The sequence below is a fragment of the Furipterus horrens genome, unplaced genomic scaffold (genome assembly GCF_987537825.1).
Source record: "Furipterus horrens unplaced genomic scaffold, mFurHor1.1.pri manual_scaffold_6, whole genome shotgun sequence".
NCBI classification, from domain to species: domain Eukaryota; kingdom Metazoa; phylum Chordata; class Mammalia; order Chiroptera; family Furipteridae; genus Furipterus; species Furipterus horrens.
Genome location: NW_028327176.1, coordinates 17,430,908 through 17,451,561, shown reverse-complemented (window position 1 = coordinate 17,451,561; position 20,654 = coordinate 17,430,908). Strand labels below are relative to the sequence as shown.

Sequence of the window (20,654 nt, the reverse complement as noted above, 5' to 3'; positions counted from 1 at the left end):
AGAATAGCATGTAAAACTGCTCTGGAAAGTATACATGGCCAAATAGAGAAAAAAGTATGATTCATAGTATTATTAAAGTGATTGAAAAAATTATTCATCAGGAAGTCAAATACCTCATTTAGAAAAACACACAGAACCAGTCCAAACATATTACTAGTGGAGACAGTGTATGAGAACTGCTCAGGGAAGAACAGGGTCCAGTGGTCAGTGCTTTGGGCACCCAACCAGACGTCAAGAGGACTCTGTGTCTAAGAGAATTCTCTTTTCCCTGAGGCTAGGTTTCATGGCAGTGCTAGCTGAGTATGTCCAAAATCAAGCTTAATTTTTTCCCCCTGAAGTTCTCCCTCCCAACTTCCCTCTCTCTGTCCCTTTTCTTCCAGTTGTCATGGCTGAAAAACTCAGTACTCTCTGATAGTTTAGTGTTTATAGCCTATAGTCATTAAGTCACGCAACTCAGATCATTCTTTCCTGAAACTTATGTATCTATCTTTCTATTCTCACTTTCCCCAAGCGCTCCTCACCTCACGCACCCAAAGGCCTCTTAGCTTGATTAATCCTGATTTCATCTAGTACGGTGAGGAAAAAGTGGTGGAAGACTTGAGGCCTATCATTTACTAAATATGAGACATTGGACAAGTCACTTAACCTGTCTGAGCCTCAAATTTCTATTCTGTAAATGGGACTAATAATCAATAACATCAGCAATATTTTGAGAAACAAGATAATGACTATGAAAGTATTTTTGTGAAGTTTGTCATGCTGTTCAAAGGAAAGCTGTGTCCATTTCATCATCCTACGTGATAACCTTGGTAGATTTCTGGCATCACTGACTCTTGCCCTGCACAGTCAGGCCTCTGCTGTCCAATATGGTAACCATGAGCCACGTGTACCTACTCAGCACTTGAAATGTGGCTCGTCTTAATTGAGATGCACTGAAAGTAACATATACACTGGATTTCACACATTTAGTACGGACAAAAAAAAGTAAACTCTCTCATTAATAGTTTTTAATTTTGATTAAGTACGAAAATGATAATATTTTGAATATATCAGGTCAAGTAAAAGATAGTAGTAAAATTAATGACACCTATTTCCTTTTAGTTTTTCACTGTGGTTGTTAGAAGAGTTTTAATTGCACATGTGGCTCACATGGTATTTCTATTGGAGAGCACAGCTCCAGGCCCCACCTACAACCCTGTCCTTTGCATCTCGCCTCCTATTCTCTCCCATGTCTGGACCTCCAGATGGTTCACTTTTCCCTAAACAAACTCCATCAATTTACAACTCATAGCTATCCCCCATTCCAAATATTATTCACTGCTTCATGTCCATCCCGAACCACTTTTACAGGAAGCTGCTCCTGATTACTTCAGCAGATATCAGGTCCTGAAGCAATTGGCTTCTCTGTGGCACTTCATTTTAACTTGCATTGCTGTCATTCCTACCACTGTAAAATTCTTGAGGTTAAGGGATGAGCCTTAATAGACTCTCATGCATCCAGTATGCACTCAGTTAACCTCTAGTTAACTCAAGGAAATCATTATTTGAAACCATCAAGGATTTCCAATGGCTACTGCTTAAGATTCTTCAGAATCTGGTATCAATTATCTAACTAATTTTAACCCCTATCACTGGTATTTTAAAGATTAATTCAGTGCATGATTGCAAAGAAATTCTCAGGTCTGAGCGTCTGTGCCCTCTCTGAAATGTGTTACACTTATTTGGGGGATCATGCTGAACCCCAACACCACTTCTAATCTGAATTGTTTGGTCTCACACTCCATGCAAATCATACCTGCCTCTTATGGTCTAGCTCACATCCCCCACCTTCATGGGTCTAAGTGCTTCTAACCTGTATAGATTTAGATTTCTTATAACATACTACTCAGATTTCTTATAATCCTCATACTGTTTATTAACATTGTATAATATTATTTAGCTGACTAGCAACTTATTTTATGTTTTGTTTCCAAAACTAGGTTATCAACTTTTAGGATGGAATCACTGTCTTCTAATCATTATACTCCCTAAATTTCCATCACAGGTATAAACACAACTGGGGGAGCTGACTCATTCTTCCCTGAACTCCCAAGGCTGGATGCAGTACTCCTTCCCTGTGCTGGCGACAACCAAATAATCATAATACATGGTGAAAATGCATGAACCATAGCTATGTGCAACAACATGGAAGGATCCTAAGAGTAATGTGTGTGTGTGGGGGGGGGATCCCAGAAGACTGCATATAATAACATTTCTATCAAGTCCAGAAAACAAAAGTAAAACTAAAAATCTTATTATGTAGGAATATACATATATTTGATAATATTGTTTAAAAAGCAATGGGAGAATGAACTAAATTCTGAAGAGAGGTTAGCTCTGCAGGGGAAGTGAAAGTGGGGCTGTGGGATAGGGGCATGTACACACAACATGGTTCTGTAATAAATGAGTTCTCAAGTAGGATGTGGGTGCACTTTATTATCATGCTTCATATTTTACACATTTGTCACATATATTATTGTAACAAATATACCACTGAAAATAATACAAAAGGAGGAAAACACAACTCTAGTGGTCAGGAGTCATCATCACTAATCCTAATGATGAAATTCTTTATCTCATTTTACTATACAGGTGGGTACTGGCAGCTCCTGGCAGTTCATTTATACTGGTCAGAAACAGAAGGATGCCAGATCCCCTTTATATATTTTTAATGAACAAAAGTCCTTAATATGGATGAATTTATCAACTTCTTTCATGCTTAATAATTCTCATAAATTATCTTCTATTCCAAAATCCTAAAGAAATTCCCCTACATTTTCTTCTAGAAGTTTTAAAGTTTTGTATCCATCTGTTTTTTATTTGTTTATTTGTGTGTGTGTGTGTGTGTGTGTGTTTTTTGTATATCGTGTGAAGTAGAGAGCCAGTGAGTTTTGTCCATATGCATAACCAATTGATCCAGCATACTCCCCAATGTGCGGCTGTAGATTGCAGAGCAACCAAAATCTCAGCCTAACTAAATTTAGAAACTAAAATGAATTTTTAGAGAATAAGGATCTCTCCACCTCTGATGATTTTCATCTGTACACTTGAGATTCTTTATGACTTATTTATGAATGCTATAAATCTAAACAGAATGATAGCTATAAAAAAAAACTATCATCTCTCTTTTCTAGGAAAAGAAATCATGATCGAGAAGCTACATGACCTAAACCAAAAGAAGAACTCAGAAAGGACATACAGCTAGGATCCCAGACGACAGCATATTCAAATCAGCCATGGAATGTTAAATGTTACAGCCTAAACAGAAGAAAACCCACTAGCTGGAAATCTAGAGGTCTGGTGAGACTCAAGTCACCCACTCAGTTTCCATATTGCCTTCACTTACAGAAGAGACACATCTTTCTAAGATTGACAGCAAATAAGTGCCTAATGACTTTCATCAGATCACTCTCATGCTATGCTCTTCTGGAAGGCTTCCTCAATCCCTCCAAAACAGCAACAGAATGGGAGCCGAAGTGACTCTCTACTCTCCTGATCCTGCACCCCTAGCCTCTGGATCCTCGAGACAGTTTATAGTTATGTTGACGTGGGAAGGGTCCACAGCCATAGTGGGCTCCCATTTGGTGTCAGGTCTCAGAAGATGTGTGTGGGAAGCACTGTTTTCCTCTGGCACAGTCCTGCTCTGACTATGAAGCGCTAGGAGAACAGCCCCAGAGGTCAGGGAGAGCATTACTCCTGCCAGGAGTCCCTCAAGTCGGACTCACGAGCGAGCCAGGAAGACGGAATGCAGCACCGCGGTCTTCCTGAAGCGATCACAGAAGCCTAAGCCCTGTTCTGCTGTAGTGGAGTTGGAGGCTGGCGTTCCCCTAGTTCTGCAGTGAAGGCACAAGTTCCAAGAGTGACTAACAAAGGAACCCAGGCGTGTAAGGCAGCAACAGAACGAGTGGACCACTTCAGTGTGTGTTCTGACGTGACTAGTTATACTGACAAACGGACTCCAGCCCACTAATTCGGCTTCCTGGGATATGAATTCCTGCTGGAGCAGATAATAATTTGATGCACTATCCCGGCTTCTTACCTCAGCAGCCGCAGCTCGGCCAGCAGCGTGGGGTTCTGCTGGGCCTTCTCAGGAGTGGGCTGTGAAGCCTGCTCATGCTCCAGACGGAGACGCTGGATCTCCTGCAGGATCTCCCTGGAGATGGTGGAAGAAAGGAAGAGAGTCACATAGGGCCTCACAGCTCCCTCCCTCTTTCTGTTAGAAGTTTTCACTCTAGCACAGCAGTGTCTACCAGCCTTATTCTAATTGCTTCTGAACAACCAAGGTGTGAAACAGACACCTTCTTAATACTGCAGCACATGACACTTATGCAATGAAACAATCCTTTCGAGTAGAAAAAGCCATAAAAATATTCTTCTCAAGAGCTTGAAAAAATCTCCACAGAAGGAAAATGACAACAGAATACTGTGCTCCTCTCTGGGGAAAGGACAAGAGCGTGCCCTGCCACCTGCCGAGGCAGGTCCTGTGCTAACTTGCACCAAGGCTTGCTCTGTGTCCCTTCCTCCCCTGACCCCCGAGTGATGGACAGCTGTGTCCACCTATGCCTGTTAATTATGTCCAGTCTCCTTGGCCTGGTTTCTACCTTCCAGGGCATAATGGTGTGTTGTCTGGTCTCCAAGCGTTTAAGTGGATTTTTTAGTAAGAGACCAGGCAGTCTCTTATAGCCTAATGAACCAAGACAAGATGACTAGATGGAGCAAAAGGCCCTGGGAGTAGAGAATGGAATCCTGAGAGGGAAACACACCTGTGGGTGGGAGAAGGCGCCAGGAAAAGAATCTACCTGAGCACAGGTGAGCGGGGTTTTGGACTAGCACAGTGAACACCATGCAGATACAGAATTTAGTGTCTAGTGGGTTTACTGGACTTGGGCTGGCCTATATTCACTGGGAGGTGGGATCTTCCTTTGTGGTCAAAAGCCATCTAGTCTGCAAAGAAAATGAGAATCCGGTACTCACGTGATAAACTTGGGCTTTGGAAACTGGCTCAACCTCTGCATTCTTACCTATTTTTGTTTTCCAGTTCTGCAATAAGCTGTCTTTGTTGTTTGTTGGCATCAAAGTGAAAGCTCAGGTCAGCAGGAGGATGGGTCTACAGTGAGGAAACAGAAAGGTTTTTTCTTTTCCTGATTCGAATGTATTGAGAGTCCCAGATAGACTGTTGATTAAGTTTTGAGGTAAAAATTACCTACCATAGAATCCACCCATTTTAAGTGTACAATTCAATGAGACTTAGTAACTTTAAACAGTTGTGGAACCAATTGCCATAGTCCAGTTTTAGAACATTTTCCATTATCACCAAAACAACTCCCTCATGCCAGTTTGTGTCATTCACGCTCATCCCCCACAGCAGGCAACCGCAGGTCTGCTGTCTAGCCTTGCCTTTTCTAGAAACTGCTTATAAATGGAATCATATAACATGTAATCATTGGCTTCTAGCTCCTACTTAGCATGATGTTTTTGAGACCTATCTACGTTGCTCCATGAGTCAGGAGTTCCCTCCTTTTTATTGCTGAGTAGTATTCCATTGTTTCAGCTGTGGGCTATTAAAGGAAGTGGCTATGTGCTGATGTATGTTTTCATTTCTCTTGGGTAAGCACCTAAAAGTGGAATTCCTGAGTTATAAGGTAACTCTTTATTTAAAATTTGGAGGAACTGTGAAATTGCTTTCCAAAGTGGCTATACCATCCTACAATCACACCAACAATGAACCAGGGTTTGAGTCTCCACATCCTGTTAATACTTGTCCTTGTCCTTTTAGTCATCCGAGAGAGTGTGAAGTATCTAGCTGTGGGTATTTTTTTTAATAAGATAAAATTCACATGCCATAAAACCCACCCTTTGAAAGTGTACAATTCAGTGGTTTCAAGTATATTTATGATGTTGTGAAACCATCATCACTACCTAATTCCAGAATATTTTCATCACCCCCAAAAAGAAACCCCCTGCTCATTAGCAGGCACTCCCCACTGCCCCCTCCCCCACCCGGGCAACTACTAATCTAGTTTCCATCTTTATGGACTTGCCTATTCTCAATATTTCACACAAATGGAATTACACAACATGTGCTCTTTTATGTCTGGCTTCTTTCACTTAGACAAGGGTCACCCATGTGCAGCATGTGTCCATGTTTTGTTCTTTTTTTACAGCTGAATAATATTCCATTATATGGACATATCACCTTTGTTTATGCAACAGCTGATGGATATCTGAATTGTTTTCATTTTTTGACTATCTTGAATAATGCTGCTATAAACATCTGCAGACCAGTTTTTGCACAGAGATATAGTCCCATTTCTCCTGGGTATACATCTAGGAGTAACTCCCATTTGAGGAACTGCCAAACTATTTTCCTAAGCGGCTGTGCTAGTTTACATTCCACTATCAACGCATGAGGATTCCACTTCATGTCCTTGTCAACACCTGTTATTGCCTTTCTTTTTATCATAGTCATCCTAGTGGGTATGGGGAGCTCTCTCACTGTGGAATCAACTTACATCTTCCTAATGACTAATATGTTGAGCATACTTTCGTGTGCTTATTGGCCACTTATATATTATCTTTGGAGAAAGCCTTGTGGTTTTGTTTTGTAAGTCCACTGCTGTTTCTAACCCTTATTACCCCCTTTAAGAACATGGAAGGCAACCAACACAAACTAGGAAACAGATGAACAGGTGATGTTTCCCTTTTACTGATTAACCAGAACAGAAGTTCTCAGCGAAGGCACTTCCATGGCTGTGCTTCACTCTGCACATTCTTAGCTCTGCCCAAAGCATGACGCACGATGAAGCGGAAACCTTGTCTCCTGTCTAACGCTTGAAGACACACTTCCTAAATAAACAGGAGCAAAGCAGCATAGCAAATCTGTGTGGAAGGCTTTTACTAAATTACCAGCTTTCTTTCTTAAAGAAAAACAAAAGAGGGGATTTTTTTCCCTCCTCTAGAGAAGGGTGGACCAGCAGCCAATACGATGAATTTTCTGTATTATATTAAGAGTCTTGTGCAACTCGGAACTGAACCTACTGTGACTAATAGATTTACAATTTCTGAAAACTGGAGTTAAAACTAATGGTTCCTTATTAGAGTGGGACCAGGGAAAATCACGCATAAGGAAGTATCTCTGAAAGGAATTTGCTTCATAGATAGAAAACAGACAAAACCCCCCTAGTATTTCGCTGGAAATTTCTAAAGAATCTTTTCAGTTCTGAGTGTCTGATGCACTTCTAAGGCATCTTTCAAAAAGGAGGTTAACACAGTAATCCAGAGTTATTATCAATGGCAGATCCTAACCAGGCAGGAGTCTTTGGTACCAAGTAGCATCATCACTCAAATACAAAGACTTGGGGCTGAGGGTGGGGTGTGGGGCAGGTGGAGGAGGATTCAGTCCCTGAGGCAGCTGTGCCACTGGGGCAGTGTGCATGGGGACAGAACAGTAAGAGCCCAGTGGCAAGTGTCCACTGACAGCTGATTTCACCTGTTCAGATTTTAAACACAGCCAAGTGAACATTAAATAAGAGAAAGTTAGAATTTTATTAATTTACTATCTTAAACACTACAGTGCCCCTTAAAAAAAAAAAGAAGCCTGGTGTCCTTATTCCTAAAATGCCCAGGACACTAAAGAAAAAAACACAGAAACGGAATTACAGGTCATAAAGACTTAGAATGCTTTAGCAAGACGAGACCTAAAGATGATTTCCTTCAAAAATTAAATAGTTCATTCATTCACTTATTCAATAAATATTTTCCGAGTGCTTACTGTGTGCTAGATACTGCTCTAGAAACTCGGGATGCATCAGTGGATAAGACACAGCCCCCACCTTCATGGAGCTTACATTATGCTGGGACAGAAAGATGAAAAACAAACGAATCAAATCGATATGATCAGCTGTGATATATTCAATGAAGAAATACAGGGTAATGAAATGGAGTGAGCTGAGACATAAACTCAATGAAGTGAGGAAGCGAACCAGGGGAAGGTCAGAGAGACGAGTGGGCTGAGCAGAAAGAAGGGCAAAGGCCAAGAGCCTGCAGCTGCTCCCGCTTGCTGTTCTCAGTTCAGTACGATGGGGAGTGAGCTGTGGTGAGAGGGGCAGGTAAGGAACTGGGAGATGAAGCTGGGGTCCAGAATACACAGGGCCATGGACAGGAACTTCCAGTTCCTTCTGAATGTGGCGTGAAGCCACTATGGGATTCTGAATGGGGACACACAGCAATTCCAAATAATGCATAATATTCTCTACCCTCAAGGAAGTGGAGCCTAGCTACTCATTCCTGGGTGCCTATCCATAATGACTTCCTTTCAAAGAGGCCAGGGGGAAAAGGGGGCCAAAGAGTAACTTTATGTTGGAGAAACCTGACAAACACTTACTCAGCCAGATGATCAAGGTCAACAGGGACAGTGATAAATGATGTCAATACCCTTGATATGATAGAAAAGTGGCACTTTCCTCCTCTTCCTCAAAACCCACAGTCCCAGTCTAATCATGAGAAAAAAAATCATACTAATCCCATTTAAGGAACAGTCTACAATATTTGACTAGTACTCCTCAAAACTGTCAAGGTCATCAAAAAACAAGGAAAGTCAGAGAAACTGTCACAGCCAAGAGGAAGCTAAGGAGACACGACAACTAAGTATAATGTGGCACCCTGGATGAGATCCTGGCACAGAAAAGGGGTGTTAGGTAAAAAGCTAACAAAGTCAGAATAAAACATGGACTTTAGTTAATAATAATGTATCAATACTGGCTCATTAATTGCAACAAACATGTCATACTAATGTAGGATGTTAATAACAGGGGAAACTGAGTAAGGGTTACTAGCTTCACAGTTCTTCTGTAAATCTAAAACTGTTCTATAATAGAGGTTTATTACAAACAGCACTGCTTTGGCTACCAAGTGCAGAATTTGCTGTAGTGGGATAAGAACGGAAGTGAGTGGATAGTTAGGAATCCTAGGTTTTCCTAGTTTACTCACCATGTAAGCCTTGAGATATTTTGTTTTATTGGATTTCTATTTTCTTGTCTGTAAAGTGGGAATATTTACATAAAGAGGTGTGAAGAGGAACACTTCCTTGTTATGTTAGCATTCTCTTAGGTTTAGGTAATCTCCCAGAGCCCCATCATCTTGAATGAGATGGAGATACATCTGACAAATAGAGTTATACAACTGAGGAAAGCCAACACAGTCCGCGAACTGTAATCTGGTATTATGCATTTCTGCAGCCTCCCAAAAATAGACTGGAGGCTTCCCATCTGCATGAACTTGGCAAGGATAAATTCCAAAGAGATGTGCCTGATATCTACTAGACTTCCCTTTGTATCCCAGGGGAAGTCCTGCCATCATCCAGCTCCATTTAGACTAACTGGAGGGCTACGGATTATTAATCTCTCTCTTGTCTTTCAAAAACCCAATAATCTTTTTTAGGGTAGTGATCAGAAATTTTTTTTTCTTTTTTACATAAAACTCAACAGATCAAAATCTCAGAGATTCTCATTCAGAAGGTCTGAGGCAAAGCCAAGGATCTATATATTTTTTAATTGCTTCCCATGATTAGATTATGAAGCTAGGTTTGACACTTACTATTTTATGGAAGATTTCGAGTTGTTAAGTGTGTGCAAAACGCTCCATGGATTCTGTTGATCTTTAATTCTAAGGAATGATAAGGAGACTTCCGAAATAGTGCGTTGCCGACACACGGAGATGCTGTCATGGCTAAGACTGCGCTACCTGGGTAAAAGCATCTCAAAAATGTGCACTCAGGTGGGATGAAAATACAAATGTTTCCCCTCCCTTTCCACCTTTCTTCCAAGGTTCACATTATGAGTTTTTAATTTTTTCATAAAGGAAAACACTTTAGAAACAAATCCTAAACATCTGATTATATCTAATGCTGGTGATGTCTGTGATAAAACTAGGAATTTGATGTTATTATCCTGCTTTTCCACACACTGTAGTTTTGTTTTGTTTACTTGTTTTTTTTTTAAAGGGATTTCAACACTTCAGAAAAACAAATTAGTTCCCCTGGCTCCTCTAAGCACCTATAATCTCTTAATTCGAGGGTCAGCCTCTGAGGTGCCAGTGGCCATTGTGTGCCACTGAGGGAGGCCTGAGGGCTCTGACGCTGGCGTCCTCTACAGGGGGCAAGGCCACTATGCAGATGATTTAATGGTCTCTTTGTGGAGGAAGGTTTTTGAAAAAAAATACCAAGTCTATCTGGCAGGCTATAAATAAATTCTTCTGTGCCCTACACCCACTTTCTGCAAAGCACTGTATCAGTGAGAGATTAGCGGATTACAAGTCTCCTGTTTAACAGAAATCTAGTCAAGAAGAACCCTTCCTGAGAGGTCCAGTATTTATAAGACAACTACACTTTGGAAAAACTGAAGATGAAAGGGACCCTCTATCAGTATTTAGGCTCAAGCCCATTCTAACAATTATCATTTTCACACGAATAAGAGGATTGGTATCAGAAGCTATCAGGTGTAAACAGATTTATCTTGTTTGCAGTGAAGGAGAACTGCAATCTCCTGTTCAGGGTCAAATGGCTTTGGAGCTTTAATTGACAGCATTTTAAAAGTACTCTGCAAAGTCAACAAGACTATATCATGGTATTAAATGTATTTAACTTCAAAAGTTCAACCACAATGCTGTCCATCTCAACAAATTTAATTAATTTTGTTTATAAAATTTACCTGCTAAAATAGCTTGAACAGTTGTGCCTGATGGAGGGTATGTGTGAGGTTTAACTAATGAAATGGAACTTTGCCTTTTCCCAGCCTTTTTCACCCCCTATTCTGTTCCATTTCACTAACCTTTAGAGTTGCAACGTTGAGAGTCTGATGCATGACCTAATATGAGATTTAAAAAAAAAAAAAGATGTTGAATCCTAAACAAATGCAAAGAAATAAATTACTTTTGGGGGGGGGGGGCGGGGAGAAACAAAGAAAGATTCTCCACTTCCAATAGCAGCCTTCATAACTCTACCTTCCTATGAAAAAGTAAAGATAAGTTGGTACACATTTCTATAGTAAATACACTTTTTTTGCAGACTTTGGTCCCGAGCGATCCGTTCAACCTAATTTCACTCCAGGGTTGTTCTCTTTGAAATCTCGCACTGCTGGACCTTTACATGTGTTGAAACATTCCAGTGGGCACGTATTACATTTTCTTTACCTGGTCAGTGCTTACACAGTCTGTTGTTTTGGCTTCAGATCATTCCACCTTTCAGCTCTTGGCTTGTATTTGATGTTTTTTAATGTTATAGCAAGTGATATTTTTCCTAAAATAATTGTCTTAATTGTTTACTGCTAGTAAATAGAAATAACAAAATTTTTATATCGACTATATCTCACAACATTGTTATGAAGTCACAAATCTGTTCTAGTTGTGTTCTTGAAGATTCCTTGGTTTTTCTACACAAAATCATGTCATCTGCAAATAATAACAGTTTTACTTCTTCCTTTATAATATTTATGCCCTTTTCTTGTTGTGATGTTGCATTGGCTAGGCCCTCCAGTATGACCTGACTAGGGGTGGTGAAAGGGGACATCTTTGTCTTGCTCTGAATATTAGGTAGGGAAAATATTCTAAAACTTAACCTTTAAGTGTAATATTAGCTGTATGTTTTTTGAAGGTAATCTTTATCATCTGAGGACGTTTCTTCTACCTCTAGTGTATTGAGAAGTTGTCACAGGCTTTTTCTGCAACTATTGAAATGGTCTTATATTTTTCTTCTTTAAACTGCTAATATGGGGAATTACACTGGCTGATTTCTGTGTATTAAATAAATTTGCATTCCTAAACTAAATCTCACTTAATTGTGGATATTATCCTGTTTGCATACTGCTGGATTCAAGTTGCTAATATTTTTATTAAGAAAATTTTCATCTGTGTTCATAAAAGAATTTGGCCATCAATTTTCTTTTCTTGTGATTGCTTTGTATTATTTTGGTATCAGATTATAGGGACCTGATGAAATGACTTGAAAGTGTTCCTTCCTCCTCTATTTTCTGTTAAGAGTTTATGTCAGATTGTTATGTCCTCTTTATACATCTTATAATATTTAATAGTTAAGCCATCTGCACTTGAGGTTTTCCTTGTGGGAGGTTAATTATCAGTACAATTTTTGTAATAGGTTTAAGGCTATCGAGATTTTCCATTTATTTTTATGTTAGTATTGTTAATTTCTTTTTCAAGAAATCTGTCTATTTCACCTACGCTGTGAAATTTACTGACAAAAAGTAGTAATATTCCCTTATCATCCTTATAATGTCTGTAGAATCTGTAGCCATGTCCCTTTCTCATTTGTGATATTGGTAATTTGTGTTTTCTTTTTTTTCTTTATCAGGATTTCTAGGGATTTAATTTTATTGATTCTTTTCCAAGAAAATATTTAATTGATTTATATTTTAGGGAGAGGGGAAGAGAGGGAGAAAGAGAGGGAGAGAAACATCAATGTGTGGTTGCCTCTCGCGCACCCTCAACCAGGGACCTGGCCCGTAACCCAGGCATGTGCCCTGACTGGAAATCGAACCAGTGACCTCTGGTTTGCAGGCTGGTGCTCAATCCACTGAGTCACACCAGTCAGGGCTAATTTTATTGATTTTTTAAAGAGCTAAATTGAATCTTTGATTTTCTGCTCTTGATTTATTTTTTAAATAAAGAAAGTATCATAGATAAAATTAAAGACCACTGTAATCTCTTCCCTAAACCCACTCCTGTCCCTGAGGGGCTTGTTCTCCTGAGTTTCATGTTTACTGTTCCCCTGACACCTGTATATTAAGTAAGACTAGTTTTGGCTACTCTGCTGGACTCATCTATCTACTCACCAGGTTTCCTGCCTCTGCAGCCAGCCGGGCAGCATAGCGAGCTATAAGCCGGTGCTCCTCATCCAGTCGGCTAGGACTGTCCAGGACACTGTCAAGGAGAGAAAAATGCAACAAGTATCTATTAAACTTCCCCTATTCTAGCTTCTCTTTTAGAAAGAAAGGTGGGCGAAAAGCTTATAAAAAAGGATGGTAGCAGAAGAAATGGAGGCCTGGCTCACAGATGCCAATGGCCTCCTGAGACAAAGGGGACTTAGGGAAATGAGGCCACGTGTGTCATTTCTATTTAGCAGCATCTCCTGATGCTGGTACACTGTCAGAAGGGGATTTCTTTTCTAATACAAGGACTGAGAAAAGATGGGGCACTTACGGAGTCTGAGAGAGGGGTTTCTAATCAAATGTTTTTAAAAACTCATGACATTTAGACATAGGTCTCGAACTCAAAAAGACCAAAAGAAAGCTAAAGCATCATGAAAAACAGAGGGCTGAGAAAAAGTACCATCAACACTGGCTGAGCAAAATGGAGGAATCCGGGCTTGGGCAGGCCCAGTATGTGGTAAAGCTGGATAAGGTTACATGGTATCAAACATTTTCTTTCTTCTTTACCACGCTTGTTTCACAAATACAGTCATACCTCTGACTGATTTAGTCCATTACTCTCTAACAAGAGTTCCCACACTCTAAAAATTTAAAGACCCACCTAGGTGGGATGTCAGGTAATGCAACACCTGGATGAAAAAGGGTTTTTGAGTAGCAGGTCAGCTCTATGCAATGCAATGGGCTTTAGATGAAATAAATGACTTCATTAATTTATCATGTTTCATCAACTGTCCTATGTTCATTATCAGGGCACTTCTAGATTAATAAGGCCTGTGGCTATATAATTCTCTTTGTTTAAGTCTGGCAGAAGCTTTAAGATAACAGAGGTGATGATGCCTTATCAGAGATGGCTGTGGTGGCTTGCTTCTACTTTGGCCCTAGGTTCTTGGAGTTCTAAAAATCCTTGAGTGGAATTTAGCAATATGACACATAATATGAAGTTATTTAAAGACATGAGTTCAATACTCATCAAACTTTGTTATACTTACTGAGGGAAATCTGGGATGGGTAAAGTTAAATTAATAGAGATCCATCTGGTCTTTTCATGTATAAATCAAATATATTCTTCCTAGATTTTTCCACCTTCCTATATTCCTATCTCTGTGGCTAATTCTTTAAGTTTAGTCTTTCCTCTAGGACATATCTTTTTAAATATGCTTTAAAGTCCTCTGCCTATGACACTTCTGAACACTTTATAATTTCAGGTGTGCAAATGTCAGTCTCCAACATGTATAATCATCCTCTCAAATGATGATCTTACAGTAAGAACATGCTATCATCAGTTGACTTTAACATGTTAGGGTCAAGGCCCCAAGGTCTGGGCTGGAATATATTTGTGCTTTTAAGGTGTTTGTCTGACATAAGAGAACTATCTTTATCATTTAAATAAACAACAACAGAAATGAACATTTAACAATATAAGCAGATAATATTATGGAGGGATTGGCAGCCTAAAAAGTGAGACTTTATAAATGGTTAACCTTTGTGTTTGGGCAAGGGACACAATAGGCTTCTCTGTGCAAAGAGCTCCTTCTCCAGCACAGTCCATCTCCTGGGGAAGCTTAATCCTGCATGTCACTTATACCTGAGTGTAGACAACATGGTTGTTCTAATTGGCTATGCTTTCCAGCAAGAAACTAGAACTTTATGTTCATGAGAGGTTTTAAGGTCAGTGAAAATTATGGGGAAAATCATAAAGGTCCCCCTATTCTTCTGCTTGAACTGAATTCATTTTCAGAATTAGCCAGGAAATTTCTGATTTCTTTGAGGAAGTATGAAGCTCAATTCCTTAGGCTATAAATCAAGAAGAGATGTAGTACTCACTGTGTCTTCATGTTCTCCCAGGGTTCCTGGCCACCAGTCCTTGAGCAGGGAGCCTTATCCCTAAGTCAAATACTTGAGGACCTTGGCTAAACCTACCATAACTCTTCTTGGGCTAAAATATCAGGTTGCAGCCGCTGTCTGACATTCTGTGACTACTTGCCTCGTGGAAACTTTTAATTACCTGGACAATTGCCCTGACTGATTTTAAGTGAGCTGTCCTGCCAGGGGTGAGGATGGGACAGCTCTATTGCTACAGACCAAGGGGCAGGGACAGAGTGCACAGAAATCATCTGTTGAATGGGAAGGCACTCTCTGTGATACAGTGCACAAATACCAATCAGGCCCTTCCTGCCCTCCCGTGGGATAAGCCTATCAAACATCCTTGGGAAGTAGGAGAACCCTACAGTCTCTCTAAGGTTTTAGAGATAGGTAAATGCCTAACAATATCAATGTTATTCAGTCATACTAGGAAATCTATGGAAAATGTTATAAAGTATACTATTAACAAGAGTCCTTTTATATATATATATATATATTTCTCATTGACTATTAATTTATTTTTCTGTTATCATGGGGAACAAGAATTACCTTCTCATGGAACCATGGCATGCTATGGGCAAAACTAATATCAAAATTTAGGGCTCCAGCCTCCCTTATGTATTTAGTTTATAAATTATGGAGCTTCCTCCCCTAAGAATAAGAATCTCATGTTTTCTGACACAGTGACTTGAACTTGCTGCCATGCAGAGTAGCTGGGATGGCTTTAGATGATTTGAACTTTCCCTGCATTCTCCTTGCAGAGTGGTGGTGGGTGTGGGCACAGAGTGGGCAGGTTGCCTTCAGTCTGCCTGAATGTAACAGCACTTTGTTTGGTATTAACTCTTTTAAGGGGTTAACTTTGCTGTGGTTAGTGGTTATCAAATGCTTTTCCATCCTAACCCACTGTGGGATCAGTCACATTCCCATATTAAGAATGAGTCACTACCACAGTCTTCAGGGAAAGGGGTATGTGGGGCTATAATAATTATAACATAATTATTATAATATGAGGAGGCATATATTATTGGGAAAAAGTCCCTTAGGTGACAATAATCCAATATCACTGTTGAAAACCACTGGTTTAAATGATCAACAATGATAGATTTGGGGGAAGAGATGAAGATGTGACATATGAAGACATAACAGGGTGATGGTACGAAAGACTAGACAAACTGAGATGTCTGTGGGTTGATCAACCCTAAGCTTTGAATATCAACAGAAAGAGTTCATTATTTAGGTAAGAATAAACAGTCAGAGGTTGCATCAAATGCCTCTGTGAACATACATCTTTGGGACTGCACATCTCTCTGAGGTTTACACACTCTTTAAGTATAATCTGAAGGAAGTGAGCTCCACTTCAAAGGAGGATTTTTGACTATATGTTTAGGTAAGTGCTTGGGCTTGGCAAGGCTCCTTCTCCTTTAGAAGCTAATGCTTTAGCAAAAACACAAACTCTGCCAAACATAGCTGGGAGCTTCTCAAGCAAAACCCCACATGCAGAGCTTTTTCCAGCTGGCAACCCCAGGTAACACAGCCCCCCCCCCCCTTGCTCAGCCCTGGCGTACCCGCCTGTGGCCGCCCTACCACTGACCGTGCACAGTGCCGCAGACGGGCCACATAGGAGGCTATCAGCGCGTGCTCATCGGCCAGGTGACTGGGTATATCCTGGCTACACTGTAACCTAGGAACAACAGAGGCAAAGACAGCAAGCATAACACAAACACAGCGAAAAAGAAACATGAATTAAAATGGGCGGATTTCAAAGAAATATAGAAAAATAATAAATCATGATAAGAAAAATTTAAAAAACACAATGCATAATGGAATGTGGTGTTAGACCATAGGGAATATAGCTCACTAATCCTTTGAACAAAAGTAGTCTCTTAGGAAACAGCTTTGGCCAACCGACACTACAATGCTTGAGAAAAGAAACCACCAAGGAGCCTTGCCGCTGGTCTGGTCCAGTTTCTGGGCTCCATCAGGGATGCACCTTTAAGGGAATGCCTGCTGGCACGAAAACAGGCAAAGTGGGTCTACTTAACACCACTCAGTGGCCCCCTCATGCTTTTATAGTGTTTGTCCATATGTAAGAGTTGTCAGTGTTACCTCAAGATACCAGTTAAAACTTTTTACTTCCGTAAGGATACTTACTGCCTTTCACATCACTCTATTTTCTCCCATACGGCTGGTACTTAAACCAAACTTGCTAGAACTGTATCTCATTGTAAGACAACACTGTATACATTCTGAGTGAGATGCTCTCTTAGAGATCAATGGAAGATCATCAAGCACACTATCCTTTTTTTAAAAAAATTATAGAAATGTTATAATATGCACAAAATAGAGAGTAATCCAATGACTACCCTTCATGCACCCATCACCAAACTTCAACAAAAATCAGCACTTTCCTACTTGTTCGGTCTATTCTTCCTTTTCCTAACATTTTGTGCAGGAAGGGATGGTTATAGCAAACCCCAGACAATTTATAATTTGTCCCATAAATACTTAATCTAAATAACTTCAATGCCACTGTGACACCTAAAAAATTAACAAAAATATTTAAATAACTCAGTCCATCTAAAAATTTCATCAACCTTTGAAAAAATCACTTTATAGTTAAAATCAAGGTCCAAACAAGGTCCACAAATCTTGCATTTGGTTGATGTTTCTGTTTTTAATCTATAACAGTTCTGTCATGTCATTTATTAGTGAAGAAACGAGGTTACCTTGTAGCATACCTTATATTTGGGATTTAACTGATTGTTTCCTGTGGTGTCGTTTAATTTGTTTCTCTATCCTCTGTGATTAGATCTAAATGTTTGATTAAAGGTTTTGCTTTTGTTTTGTTTTTTTGAGAAGGGGCAATCCATCATAGATAATATGTGTACTTACAAATCAAATAAGAGGCACATAATGGAATATAAATATTGATCAGTGAATTTGGATGTTATTGGTTACATCTCTCCATTATAAAGTCCCCATCAATTTTTCACCTGATGTTTTTAGCATTTACTGATGTTCTTGAGTACATCCATTATTTCATTAGGGGTTGCAAAATGTTGATTTTCTGCATTTATAACTTTCCTCTATTTGTTTATCTTGAAATACTGCTCACTTGGGAAAGGTAAAACAAATGGTTGACATTTCCTATTATTTAACAAAATTCAGCACAATGAGTTAGTAACCTAGCAAATTCCAATGGTTACCAAGAACTCTTCTATTTTAGCATCATATGAACTCATAGATTTGTATGTATATGATATGCTTTAATCCATTACAATCATCTTTTTGTTGCTCAAATTGTCCTATCTTTGGTCAGTGGGAGCCCTGTAAGTAGTAGGTGCCTGTGTTCTTCTGACATATCTAGTAGGTCTTATTAGCTTTCTTGCTTGGGACAACAGAATGCCTAGTCTCATCTTGTATATATACTGCCCCACACTTAAAATCCACTATTTTTCCAAGGACTTCAGGTTCCCTTTACTGGGAAAGAGTGTTTAGAAACCACAATCCGGGGTCTAGAGCGCTCACTGTTCCTGGGTTGTCACTGCTTCTAGACCTGTTCAGTGGATAAAGCTGGTAAATTTATATATTTCAGAAAAATAAAATCCTCAGTACTTTCAGATGCCATTCAATTTTCTTCTAGCTTGTATTGCTGTTAATGAGAAGTCATTGAAAAAAATCTTATCTTTGTTCCCCTTACATAATATCTTTTTTAATCTAGCTGCTTTTAATATTTTACCTTTATCACTGGTTTTTAGCAATTTGATTGTGAGGTGCCTTCACCATAGTTTTCTCTAGTTATCCTATTTACAGTTTGTTGAGCATCTTGTATATGTGGGTTTATAAGTTTCAATTTGGAAAAATTATTTCCTTTAATAATCCTTCTCTCCCCTTCTGTTAGACTGCTTGACATTGTTCCACAAGTCACTGACACTGTTCTTGTTTTTTGACTTTTTCCCACTCTGTGCTTCATTTTGGATAGTTTGTCTTTAAGTTCAATGAGCTTTTCATCTGCATTCTGGTCTGTTAAGTCCATCCCTTGGATTTTTCATATAAGCTATTATTTTTTTCAACTCTAAAAGCTGTTTTTTAATTAAAAATTTTTAAATGAGAGAGTTACAATTACATTTATACTTGGTTCTTTTTTATTTCTTCCATTTTTCTCTTTCATATGTTCACATTTTCCTTTATATTTTTTTGTATTTATCTTGGTTGTTTTAAAAGTCCATATCTGCTAATTGCATAATGGCTGTTATTTCTGGCTCTTTTTATATTAACAAATTTTCTCCTGGTTACAAGCCATACTTCCCTGCTTCTTCTTTTATCTTCTCTTTTTTTACTGGATGATGAAAATTGTGAATATTATGTTGTTGCATGTCTGGATTTTGATGTCTTCCTTCAAAGAGTCTGTGGACAGGGGGATCCTTTTGAGGCTTGGATTTAAGCTTCATTAGCACAGATCCAGTGTAACTTTTACCTCGGACTATTTTTGCCCTGCTCCTAAGGCATTAACTTTCTGGAGTCTTTACTGAACGACCCAAGCATTCAATTATGTCTCTCTATTCTGAGTTGGTTGAAACTCCAACAACCAGCTATTCCACTTTCAAAGTCCTCAGGGGCTGTTATTTCCCAGGTAGTTATTCTTTGCTGTTCTTGTGAAATCTCATCCTATACAAATATAGCTTAGTTTTCAGCCAAAGACTCAAGAGCCCTCTGTGCAGATTTATGGAGCTCATTCTCTGCATACTTCCTACTCTCTGGTAATCTGCTCCATAAACTCCTGCCTCCCAAACTCCACCCTCTGCCTCCTTCTCAGCAAGATTGCCTTGCTCTGCTTGTATCCCACACTGGAGCTGGGCAAATGCCTCTCAGCAGAAGGCCTGGACAATCACAGCAATCTCTCACTAGTTTCTCATCCCTCAGAGATCAGCTTTGCCTAGTTACCCTTTAATGTCTGAACACAGTTGTTATATTCAGACTGGTTTTCTAGCAGTTTACAGTGGAAGAGCTAATCTGAGGCCAGTTACTTCATCATGACCAGAGTGGAAGTTCTCTTTATAGTAACTCATTTTTATTATACTTTTGTAAAGTATTGATCCACTTCAAACTAGAAATTAAAACAATACTGCTTCTTTAGGGCAAGACATGGAGAAGTGGTTCTGTATAACCTAGTATGCCATTTAAGGGTTTTAGTTTTTACTCTAAGATGTAAAGTTATTGGAGGGCTCTGAGCAGAGGGGAGCTATGATATAGCTTATACTGTAATAAGGTCATTTGGAGACCAAGTGCCAGAGAGCAGGGGAAGAAGCACCTAATGAGAAAGCTAGTGCACCATTCCAGAGGAGAGACAGAAGGGGCTGGGAAAATAGTAGTAGCAGAGTGGTAAGAAACAGCAAGATCTTGAACATATTTTGATTGTGTTTTTGGATGAAGCTGATATACTCATCTGATGGTTTAGATGGGACGAGAATCAAAGATTCTGACTTAGCAACTAGGAGGACTGCCATTAACTGAGCCAAGGAAGACATGGGAGAAGTAGGTTTTGTGGAGAAAGATACAGAACTCAGTTTGAAACACGCTAATTGTGAGATATGTATTAAATATCCAAGCAAAAATATTGATTAGGAGGAGAATATAAGGTTAGAGCTCAGGGAAAAGGTCTGGGCCAGAAAAATAAGTTTGGAAGTCCTAGTATGTAGACAGCATTAAAAGCTATGAGTCTAAATGGGATTTCCTACAGTGAGTGAGTACAGACCAAAGTGAGAAGTGGTCCCTCTGGTATACTAACATCTGGAGTTCAAAGAGGTATGAAAA

At 39.4% G+C, this 20,654-nt stretch overlaps 1 protein-coding gene across 14 annotated transcripts in view; it reads right to left on the bottom strand.

Moving 5' to 3' along the window:
* DTNB (dystrobrevin beta) overlaps positions 1-20,654 on the bottom strand; it is a 207,661-nt gene that overhangs the window by 36,404 nt on the left and 150,603 nt on the right. For 6 of the 14 annotated variants that reach the window (XM_090281077.1, XM_090281081.1, XM_090281084.1 and 3 more), the window contains exons 11-15: positions 16,432-16,521; positions 12,882-12,969; positions 10,866-10,901; positions 5,061-5,146; positions 4,079-4,192 (exon numbers count right to left, since the gene is read on the bottom strand). In XM_090281077.1, the coding sequence (XP_090137203.1) occupies positions 4,079-4,192; positions 5,061-5,146; positions 10,866-10,901; positions 12,882-12,969; positions 16,432-16,521 (414 nt within the window). The remainder of the gene's footprint in view (positions 1-4,078; positions 4,193-5,060; positions 5,147-10,865; positions 10,902-12,881; positions 12,970-16,431; positions 16,522-20,654) is intronic. The other 8 variants (XM_090281085.1, XM_090281090.1, XM_090281089.1 and 5 more) reach the window with 3 other exon arrangements.